We start from the raw sequence: 12171 nt of genomic DNA on the forward strand, positions 1-12171 counted from the left end.
ACACTCTTGCTGTTACACTGAGCTCACTCACACTCACTATCACACTTAGCTCACTTGCACTCACCATCTACCGAGCTCAATAATACTCACTAACACATTGAGCTTGCACACACACCATCATGATGAGCTCACACTCACTGTCACACTGTGCTTACTAACACTCATTGTCACACTGAGTTCATTCAAATAGCTCTACTGATCACAATCATGCTTTGTAATGAAACTCATACACTGAGATCATTTGTACTCACATTGCTCTCATGCTCACACTGTGCTCACACTGACATGCACACTGAGCACAGTCAGATTAGCAGTTTTTTTTAGCTAAAGTATATTGAATTACACAATGCTCTACAACAATTGAGACAACATTGCCAGCATTACTCACCTGTCCAATTATTCTTACCCTATATTTGCTGATCACAACAGTTCATGCACAGTAATGCTCATAGGTATTTTGTGTTAATTCATAAAAGTTTATCATTACGTGGTCTTGATGCACGCTTTCACAGTTGGAATTTATTTTACTGACACTTATTTAAGTTTATTGCAACATCATATTGACATTTAAATTATTGTGCAAACTTGGGACTCTTGAATTTGCCTCCATGATTAGCGGTTGCAACAGAATCTGTATCACGATTCAAAAGTCGTTTGGCGAGGCAAATGACGGATAGTTGACAGAAGGAAATGGAAGCAGTGGAGATGAATATAATGGGAAACAGTTTCGCGTATGAAAAATAAATGCTGATACTGATAGGCCGAGTTGAATGGGTTGTTTTCGAAGTTGTACTTTCTGTGTTTATGTGAATTAGGACCTGACTTGATGCTGATACAAACTGGAACGGAGTTCCCTTGTGGACACAGCGTTGTGCAGTTTGGCTTCGCGGTCAGTTCTAGAGATAGTTTGCGCTTTTTGCCTGATTTACAGACCAGAAGTTTAGTTCTGATCTAAAGCCAAATCTACTTCGCAATGATGCTAAACTTCTTAAGATGTACAATTGCACATAGATGTGAAACTGCGCTGGTTCCCCCGCAGTTATAATCAGCTCGCTGACAGTAACAAAGATTTCCCTCACACTCTCTTACTGATACAGCTGGTGGGTTGAGTGAAAGAGGTGGAGAGAGGCCAACAGACTGTCTGTAACTGAAACCTTTATAGGCCAAGATCAGCTGCAGACAGAGAACAGGAGATTTTTTTTAAAAAACCGTTACATAGATCTATGTCAGAAATGCGGGCCTTCAAACTTGGAAACGATTGAACGGAAATATTTCTGGATAATAGTATAGCTAATATGCAGGGGATGGGGCACACGGGGTGGGGGAAGGGGAGTGACGGTGGTATCGGGGGTTGTACATTACCCATGCACCGCGGACTCTAGGGCGATTGCTGCTTTTCCCTGAATTCTGAAGCTGCTCAAGCGGGCGTTTCGTGTCCAGGGGGACAACAGGCAACCTTCAAGTCTGCCTTGCCTCCCTGCTGTGACAACTGGTGACATGAGGCAGGGCGCTGTCGATGGTCTGCACAACGTATGTGAGCAAGCCGGAGAAAGAGAGAGCGCGCTGGAAGGAATTTGTAAATGGTGCTGCTTTTTTTTTGAAAAGAAAAGTGGGACTCGCAGTCAACAGGCAGACAGGCACAGAAACGCATTTCTCTCTGGCACATAACCTACAGCGCAAAAGAGGGATCGAGCTGTATTTTCGCAACATGCAGGTACATTGCTTGTGGACGAAGGACAGATGCCCAGCTAATAAGTGACACTTGTTTGTAGATAAATAACCCTGCGCGCACGACACGTAAATACAGTATTATCGTTCTCCCCGACAAGAAGCGAGCCTTCCAGTGAAGTGATTAATATGAAATTGGCTGAATGTCAAGAATCAGGAGACTCACGCAGGCGGGTACTGAAAGGCAAGTCATTGAATTATGGATTTACATAGCATAACCGTGGCCATTTGGCCCATTGTGTTTGTGACAGCTCTTTGTAAGAGCTATCCAATTAGTACCACTCATCTGCTCATTTCCCATAGCTCTGCAAGAATTGCTTCGGATTAAGACAAATAACGGACCCTTCTTGGTCCCTTCAACGCATTCTGGTCAGCCCAGAATCAAATACATAGACACACCACACACCCATTCACACTTTCACCCCATACACACAGCTACAGGTAAACCTAAGGAATACGTGAAACAAAACAGCCAATATTGCTGCAGCAAATGAGATATAAATATTTAGTTCGTAAATAACGGGAGATAAGAGGAGGCCGGTGAAATCATGAGAAATCGCATATTTAACTCTTTTTTTATGTCCGATCCACCACTGAGTGCAAAAATAGTGGCCTGGCCTAGCCACGGAATGAAACGTTCACGAACTACAAGTCTTCTCATATTATCCTTCATTCCTCAGCCATTCACAGAGAAGCTGACATAAACAGATTTTTTTTGTGCTTAGGCACCAGAGGGGTTAAACTAGTTTGATCAAAGGAATTTGAATTAACAAAGATAAAGCTATCGGCTGTTCTTTGTAGGAGATCCGTTTGAAGCCTGCACAGAGACACTACCAGGCGGAAACAACTTGTGAAATGAGTGACAAGTCGGGAAAACTTGTGGGGCTAAGATGAATATTGAAGAGCTTGTCCATACTCTAAGTAGACAGTAAGCGCAAATAAATTGCGCATATAAAGAAACATCCAAATATTTAATAGATGTGCACATTATTGACAATCACAAATGATTGCCAGAAGTATCTAGCATTTCGATAATGCTAAGGACATACATGTGTGACATAATTTGTATCTATCTTTCCACAATATTATCCAGTAATGCATGTTTCTATCATACACATCCCAGCACCTATCGAAATGACATTCAGTATAGCAAATGTGTACTTCAGACTTGCCTAAATAGGTGCGATTTCAAAACACGACTACATAAAATGGAAACTATTAGAGCCCTGAACCCAGTGCACTGGCAGCGTAAGTGCTGAAATGTGCTGTAATGTTTAACACCTCAATTTGTCGATGTATTATGCATTATCTAACGTGCCTCCTGTAGTAAGGGCTTGGCCATCACTGTACAAGCCGCTCTGTATTCCCGTCTGATGGGTGAATTTATTAGGCGACTGGTGTAGACTTGTTCTTCCAGCAACGTAAAGTGAGTAAAGACCTAAAATAATTTAATGAACATTTTGCCGACATTTAAAATCAGAGCACGTTTGATTTGTTGTTACATTTTGAACAATTATCACCACGTAGTTAAAATTAATCCAGAGAAATCATTAACTACGCATAACCTGGCCGAGAGACGATAGGCTGAACGTGTCCTTATGGAAACATAACGACTGCGCAACAAAGGAGACGTTAAAATGTCTGACAATAAATTACATCAGGTTTTGGAACAACTTACAAAAGTACCTTACTAATCAGCCAATTACATATAGAGCCATATTTGAATTTTGAAGCGTTGATTGTAGCAGTATGTTAACGCAGAGTCCGTAAGTACACCTCCCTAAAAAAACAGACACATGGAATATCATGTGGAGAATTTCAACAATCAAATGATTGAAATTATTTGAAAATTTAGATGATTTATATTTTAATTTAAAAACCTACATTGGTGGAAGGCCCATATAACTGTGTAACTGTGTGCTACCGCACTTTAATATTGTACTTTTCAGAAAATTATTACTTAGGAAATCAGTACTGACTAAATATCACGTTTCCTTTAATAATTTTACTGCAACGGCCTGTAGCTAATGAGTGTGTGTGCGCGTCCGTGTGTGTGCGTGCGCGCGCGCGTGTGTATGTGTGTGTGTGTGTGTTTGTATGTGATTTGCCTGAGATTGCTATCAGGAGCCGAAGCTACAAACAGTAATCAAAACAGTCAGGAAACTTGGCAATTAATGATGAACGAATGTACTAATCATTATATCGCCCTGCTGAGAATGTCAATGCAAATGATGATGATGATATATCGGTTATGACGGTAAATACGGATCTGACAATAACGTTTCAAACCACTACTTGGAAATAGTCCAGTATTCGCAAGCTAATCTTCAATGACACACAAGCGAAATGAATGAATCGAATATCAGTCTGCCTTTGAAGAATAACAGCAGTTACAGAAATATGAATCACGCTGTTAAAACTACAATCTACAAAGACTCTGTCTAATTCCACCTAATCCGCAAAAAGAACATAAAGTTTAAAAACGTTCTGAAGACATCTCAAGACAGGGCGACTATTACGTACAAGTTCCTTCTTTTAAGCGAAGACAAATTAATTAATCTGTTGTTGCAGCCTTTGCATGTCTGAAACTCACAATCGTCCTAGAAAGGCCATGATCCCATCTGCGTATGACAACAAAGTTCAAATGGGCAGCTTAGGTGGCAGTTGATCCTGTATCATCGTCTTCCGTGATCCTTCAATTGCTTTTTAATAGAATTACAGTTTTAAATCCAAATAGTCTTGAAGATTTTTTTTCATCAGTAAAGAGTGAACATAACAGAGAAACAAGAACCGAACGCATCGCATAGCTCATTAAAGGAAACCTACTGTCTGCGCTCACCGCTTCCCCAAGTTCAATGCTCGAATTAATGACCACGCGGTTTGTTGCATTAATTAGCTAAGTGCGGTCGACGAAACATTGTGAATATTCTAGCAAATTGTCAAAGTCAATTCATTGAATAAAGGTATTATTTGCTATCTTTACAAAACAGCTGCAGTGCGGATGTGGACAGGTGAACATCCGCAGAGTTCTAAAGTATATGTATGTTTTTAGATGTCCTGTATTTTCATTCAAAAAATCACATCAAGTAAGAAACTCAATCCTTTTCTGGAACATTTGCAACATATATCCAAATGATATATTCCATGAGGAATACATTAGAACCCTTTGCAAGGCTGCGAAATTATATATAGCCGCAGTAGAGGAGACCAAGAGATCGGTTATGTCTGTAAATAAGGAAGTTACAACTCTGTAACTGAACTAAATTCAAAATTTCTTATCACATGCAAATAAATAGTTTCATTTGCGTCAAAATTTGATTTGTGGAAAGGCATAGAGTCCTAGTTTAAGATGAAATTAAGATGATATTAATATAATATTATTCTTCCATTTTGTTTAAAAAGAAAAATCTAAAGATCTGAAGTCGCCGCGATGTAACATGTACATGGCAAAATTGAATCGATTACAGTGTAATTCAACTTGAAACAAATGAAATCCCAGACTTTGAAGGGGATTCTGTTTTCCACACCCGAATCCCTGAATGTGTTGAACTGTCATTGCAGTAAAAATGTAGCTTTTTTGCCGAGATTCCGGTTAGTGGTTCCTCCTCCTTCACTTTCAAAAGTGAAGCCATGTTACCTTTCTTCCTGGGCTCCCGACGGCTACAACCCAATGTCAGCAAAACAACACACTGTGATGGATTTTTACTAATTGCTATTTATATAGGGGAAAGCAAACAATTATAAGGCAAATGTTACACTCGCATATGGAAGACGACTGAGGTGATGTTGAGAAGTAAGTTTATCAGATTATTTCCTACCTTTCTGATTCTTCGTCCTGTTCGCTTGGACTATGTCTGACCGCATCTTCAGAAATCAGCCCGGACGCAGCACAGCGCTGGTAAAGAATTGCATGAATACACACGAATAAAAAGAAAACTTCTGCTCTGCTAAACCACCAAATTAGTTTAAGGTCAGAATACGTCGCGTCCATAGTCCAACTATTTTGCCACTTTCATGGCCGCCTTGAATCTATTTCAACAAGTAAATGAATATTCCATTAATCGGCGTCCTTCTGAACAGCGAAATAATATGCATGCATTAATTTGTATTTATTAACATTAATTATTTGTGGCCTGTGCGTTTTTGTACGTTATTTGGTGTTAACCAGGATTGGAGAGTTTGCAAAGCGATCCAGAGTAACACCAGCTCTCGTCAGTAGTGTATGTAGCTGACTTTCCGAAATTTCCTTTTAAAAGCATGTCATAATTAAAGATTTCATGGTCCAAACTGTATAGTTGGATACCGAAAGATAGCATCTGTATTGCCCTCACTGTGTTTCTTGTGTGATTTAGTGCATTTGGCATATTAGCACCCGAGTGGAATATCAAAGTCAGATACAGCCCATGCCATCTGTTTGACTTGCATCGAACGCCGAAGGCTTGAGCATTGCTGAATAAATGCTCATCGGCTTTAGATTAATTTCATTTAAATCAACAGCTAGGCTTGTCATGGATAATAAACTAATGGAGGTTTGAAGAAGATTCATCGATAATAATCGGTAATGGCGAACTCGAAGTAAGCCGCCTTGGCTTTTTGCTTGTGATAGGGCATATCTTTCCGGGGCAGAAGGATTTAGTGAGTCTGGAAGCTTAAATTCAGATTTTCATAGATTTGTGTCTCAATCCACTACCCAAGAACAAAGCAATTGCAAAATCATGAGTCTCAACTATCAAAATACCAATTTCTTAAAGAAAGCATCCTAAAATTTCTATTGAAAAATAATTTGTGAAAGACATCCGCTGCCAGCACTGCCATTTTAAAGCTACAAACCACTGTTTCAAGGAGATTTCACTAATAAGTGCATGTTATCTCTTCTTGCCTGACACGATTTGTTCTGGCAGCTGAGCTCAGTTCACTCTTTGAAAGTAACACGTTGAGAGCGCGCATGCTCGCGGTCTCTCCGCGGAGCCTTCACGCTTCTTCCTTCCTGCAAAGGCACCTCCAGGAACTTTCCGCTTCCGCATTTTACTCTTTTTTTTGTTGTCTCACCCCACAATCACCAAAACCTTTTGCAGCATTAGTGCAATCAGATCAAACAGTTGCTCTTGTATCTCGTTTCTCCCTTCCCCTCAAGGCAAGGTATATTTACTTCAAATGTAAGAGAAAACTGCTGGGGATTTAGCCTGAACCACTTGAAAATCTGTTTATATAGATTTCATCGCGGATAATACTCACATATGTACACATTAAACGACTACAGCCTTTTAAAACAACAGTATTCGACAAGCCAAATCGTCCCACAACGTAACAACTGTAGACGCCTATTGAAATAACGCAGCTAAAAGTGGCCCAAAAGCGGTTTAGAGCTATCTCAAATAATGTAATTGTTTGCCCGGACTTAGAAGCAATCCAAGTTTTGGTGACCTAAAACATTGCAATTTTAGACCGGTCCAAAACGATTCCTCTAAAATAAGTGAAAAGAAACGTTAGGAAACTCTAAACTTTCTCTTTTTTTTTAGAAAGAGGGGGACGTGATACAGCCTTTTAATTTGCCCCAGAGTCGTTTCACTTGTTAATCGTTTTACTGCATAGATGGGTTTCAATAGACATTCCCGTAGAAATAGAAATCTGCGGTGGAAAGATTGTGTTCCTCACACAAAAGCAACAGTTTCAAAAAGATTCAATTATCGCCGAGCAGCACGGAGCGAAACAGATCGCTGCCAAGTATTTACAAAGGTTGAAGTGAACACGTTAGCTTCACATGAAAAAAACTATCGTTCTTTGAGGCTAATAACTTTTGTTACCAGTCACAATTAGAATAATAAAAATAGATGTTAATTGTTATTAATACAGTGGTAAATCAGAAATTTACTGCAGTCATGGTTTGCGTAGCTAAAAAAGACGGAGCGGCGAACTCCGGTTTATAAAGACCTTTGGAAGTTTGGATAGCAACTTCTGTTTAAAGTAACTGTGGAATCTGCCTATTAATAACTTTTGGTGCAATGTTATCTTTGATACAATATACAAGCTCTTTGCTAAATGTTTAAACCTCAAGAAAAGTGCAAAACATCCAATCATCTGATGGTGTTTGTTGGTTGCTGTAGTTAGCGGTTGAGTCTCATTTAAATTTCGTTTTAGTTGCCAGAGAACCCGTCACGGATTTTCTCAATCGTTATCCAAAGCACACAGGGATAGATTTCAAAAAACTTCACAAGTGAAAACAAGTTCAGGGCTCAGTTCTATTTTTAATTCACGCCTGAATTAACAGCCCGGGGCAATGAACGACATTAGTGCAAAGGTGCTGGCGGTGGACTGTTAGTCATGCAAATAAAGACTTCTTTCAACACTTCACAATGAACTTAAGATTCATGGGGAGGAGCTGTAATATGATTAGCTGATTAAATGGCGAGTCCTCGTATTTACTGTTTTCATTTGCCGCCATAAATAGGAGGAAGTTACTGTCTCCAACCCAGTTTCTTGTACAATTTGTCAATATCACTCACTCGCTGCAATAAAGTTCCTCATGAAGTGGATAGCTTGTGAGATAAGTAGAACGTCAGTACTTTCATGCTCCCTATCCCCGCGATCATTGGACCCCATTTTAATATGAGTGATAAATTTAGCTAACATTTACATTTTTTTAAAAATGTTCTTTACGAAATCCAAGAGTATAATACCCTTCAATGCGTATTCCCTTTTCACACAAACTCCTCCCTTTGTAGTTTCTGTGTATAAGTATGTCGAACCATTCGAAGTAATTTCGCAGAGAAAGACACAATAAACCACCAGGTATAAGAAAACGGAATACTATATTTTGATTTAGAAAGTTTTTTACATATAGATAAACACACAGTTGGAGAAACAGTGACTAATAAGCGCCCTACATAAACTCGGGAGATATAATAGAACTTCGTAGTTGCTGAAGATACTCAAAATAGCACTTTGCATAAAATTACATCGCACTAGATTTATCTAGTTGGATATCGCCCCACCCTCCCCACTTTCTTAAGAACCTAGTACTTTCGTCAGACGTTTGACACAATATGCAAGAACACTGAGTCTGTAATCGAGACAGAAAGAAAGAAAAAAAAGCAATATCATATACAGGCATTTCTACACATATATTACAAACTGGGAGAATGATCGCGTCATTAGATATACATAATTCATATAAAATTTTGAAATAAAAAATAAAAATCTGTTACAGTCATAACTATTCTTCCACATAACCAGTACCCACACAGGCAGTAACAGAAGTGTAGAAAAAGGTGCTTACGAAAAATGATTGTCTGCGGAACAGAAAAACGACTCTCAGCCTGGCTTCGGGGGTCTGACCAGCACTCGGACTATAGAGAGCAACAAAGGCGACGAAGATTCTCTCATTCCCTCTTCCTTGTAGATCCTTGTAAAAAATATTAACGTAGATTATTACTTTCCCAGATATAAAATACATCATGCAAGTCGGGTGGCTCCATGGAAAGCGCTGGATCAGACGTGCTTGTCTTAGATTTGATTTTTTTTTAAACTGTCACTTTTTTTCCTTCACGAATGTGTTTTTTTGTTTGTCTCTTTTTCTTAAAAATGTTCATTAAATGTCTTTTTTTTAAATCTCAGGTCCATAGTCCTTCGTGAATGCATTAAGAGTTTGTTTTGTTTTTGTATCATACATCACATTCACTGTCGCTAGAGGTTACCGAGAGAATGGACGTGGCCGTCTCGGCTCGCTCTGTCATGCTCGACACGCTGGTAGTAGGGCTGGCGGCTGTGGACGGAGATTCCGCCGCGCTGTGAGCAGGGCAGCCCGGCTCCGAAAGCGTACAAACCCCGCTCTGTCCCACTGCCTGATGTTGCAGCCTGTCCGAGACAAACAAAAGAAAGAGAGTTGAGGAGGGAGGGAGGTAGGGATTCACAAATCAAAACAGAATTATTAAATATTCCTCATGGATCGTTACTTTGGAAGACCAAGAAATCACTGAAACAAATAAAGTTATTAAAAAGCAATTTAAACCTTGTACTGTTGAAAAACTAAACATCGTTAAATATGCAGCAAAATTGCAATAATCGGGAGTTCCATGGGCACGAATAGCTTTTTTTAGAATAATAAAATAGTAATTGTTTAAAATTTGGTGGAGTTCACATATCAGATACGGCCGTTCAATCAGCATTGTTGTTGCAATTTGTTTGTCGGTTTCACTTAGCATAATGTTCAGAAACTGACCGAACCGAAATCTGTATTTAGTTGGTAACAATTGCACTCTGTATTGTCTTCAAGTTTAGCGCGCGTTTCATTGTATTGCTGCTGGGGAAAGTGCTCCTCGAAAGACAAGTTAGAATGCGGTCTTATCGGTGCATCTTATTGCAGCCCGCTTGCTAAAACGATGCTTCAAGTTATTCCCAATTCCTGTGCTTAAACTGTACTCTGGCGATATTTACCATGTTAACTTGAATTGCTTAGAGAGACTTTGAATGTTAGCAAGTCAAACAGTATGTGTTTACTTTGGATAAAAAGATATTGCTATCGCCTGCAAAGTAAATAATGTCCTTTATTGGTTTGAACCCCCGCCAAGTACGCCGTCTTTATCGTATTTGAAGAGTTAAGGTATCTCAAATATTGAGGTGGGTACCCAATAACTTTTCAGAAGCTTAAAGTAGTATTGACAAACTCATTGGCACATAAACTTCAGTCAAATATCCAAAGAACTTCAATTGTCGTGGACTGGTCTAGCATTGTATTCAGGATGGGACTTCTCAATTCATGGTGCGAAATATAGCGTTTGCATATTTTTCAATGACTGAGCGCAAGATGATCGTGTTATTCATCTCAATTCAAATGTGCTTACTTTGGTTTGAGAGAGTAAACAATTGTTGATTTGTGTGTCCTTTTACCTAAAGCAGGAATTTGCAGTCTCCCGGAAGTTACTCCACATTCTCTGATAGTTCAATTTCTCTTGGCTACAAATGAAAGCATTTCATAAAACCAGGCACATTTATGCCCATTGACATTACAGGAAACCTTGAGTCTGTTTCTGAACCAAACAAAAATACATTTAATGTATTTAAGTTAAATTTTGTCCAAATAATTATCTCGTTACCCATCACTATAGTGAGTAAAGGCATCACTTTCTCTCATTGATTCCAGTAAATTGTACTATTAGTTAGACTGTCTTTAATTTGAGCTTCTTTCACAAATTGGGGTTATTTTACAGAAGTTTTTTTATAGATGTTGTTTTCATGAAATTGCGATTGGTGATCGTTTAATGGAATTTATACTGTTGAATCTGTGGTCAGTTGTGATCCTATTTTATAACTGATACTTCGAATATTTCTTAAAAAAGATTCTTACACCGTCCAGTAACACCTTCCCAATATTGACCATTACACTGTAATTTTGTTCATTTGCTGAATTGCTTAAAACGTTTGCCCTGAGATTTTATTTTGTTTCAGTCAGCATTCTGGATGAGCATGTTACTTTATTCATAAAAAATGCTGTGCAACATTTAAACAACGTTTTATCTCGTGATTTTATTTACTGCGTTTTGATGAAGGTTTCCTGAGTTTCTTTAATATTTACATGCCAATTTGAGTAGTTGGCAGAAGGGTAACCTGGAAAAAAAACCCACCGACCTGTTTTTGGCGGCCGCCGCTCTGTCTCTCTGCCTGCGGTTTTTAAACCAATTTCCCACTTGTGTCGGGGTCAGACCGGTTGCTTGGGCCAGTTCCCTTTTTTTGGAAGGGTTTGGGTATGGGTCCTGCAAGTACCACTCTCGCAACAAGCTGCGCGTCCTCTCCTTGAAACAGTGAGTTTTTTGCTCGCCGTCCCAAATGGTCCTGGGCAGGGGGAACTTCTTGCGGACACGGTACTTGTCGACTGGTCCCAGAGGGCGACCCCTCAACTTCTCGGCCTCCTGGTAGTGCGCTTCGAGCCACATCGCCTGCAGCTTGCCGTGGGACTCCTTGGTGAACTTGTGGTTCTCCAGGATGTGGTACAAGTCTCGGAAGTTGCCCGTGTGGAAGGCCACGACCGCCCGGGCTCGGAGGATCGATTCGTGCTTGTTGATCGCCTCGCATGCCCCCGGCGCCACAGGTAAAGACCAGAGAAAGCGTCCCAATCTCTCGATGTCGCCCGTCTCCTCCAGCGTCTCACAGACGCTGGCCACTTGCTCCGGAGTGAAATTGATGGTCGGTAGCTGGAACATTGACAACTCTTCTTGGGGCCGGGAGCTGGCTAAGAGGAGAAAAGCGCGCTCGGCTGAGTTTGGTAGAAGGGGGAAGGCGCTATACAGCTCGAACTGGGACCTGAACACCATGGACTGACTTGGTGATTTTTAATATTAAAAAAAAACACAAAAACGTGTCAGATGCAACGAAATCGCCTAGTGTCACACTTCCTCATATTATATCCCCAAAATACTGTGTGGAGCACTGGTTTTTTTTTCGCTTTTT

At 39.9% G+C, this 12171-nt stretch overlaps 1 protein-coding gene across 1 annotated transcript; it reads right to left on the reverse strand.

Moving 5' to 3' along the window:
• Nucleotides 1-8518: 8518 nt before the first annotated feature.
• Nucleotides 8519-12127, reverse strand: LOC125454950 (homeobox protein SIX3). Its single transcript, XM_048536332.1, has 2 exons — nt 11353-12127; nt 8519-9582 (listed from the first exon to the last, which is right to left on the reverse strand). The coding sequence occupies exons 1-2, from the start codon at nt 12033-12035 to the stop codon at nt 9390-9392; spliced, it is 876 nt and encodes a 291-aa protein (XP_048392289.1). The 5' UTR covers nt 12036-12127; the 3' UTR covers nt 8519-9389.
• Nucleotides 12128-12171: the final 44 nt, after the last annotated feature.

Source organism: Stegostoma tigrinum, chromosome 9 (assembly GCF_030684315.1).
Source record: "Stegostoma tigrinum isolate sSteTig4 chromosome 9, sSteTig4.hap1, whole genome shotgun sequence".
Lineage (NCBI taxonomy): Eukaryota > Metazoa > Chordata > Chondrichthyes > Orectolobiformes > Stegostomatidae > Stegostoma > Stegostoma tigrinum.

Bases quoted from the DNA above. Each gene is read 5' to 3' on its own strand.
- LOC125454950 (XM_048536332.1), bottom strand. From the start codon at position 12,035: ATGGTGTTCAGGTCCCAGTTCGAGCTGTATAGCGCCTTCCCCCTTCTA. The intron at 9,583-11,352 runs GTCGGTGGGTTT...TGTCTCGGACAG, and splicing joins GCGGCGGCCGCCAAAAACAG to GCTGCAACATCAGGCAGTGG.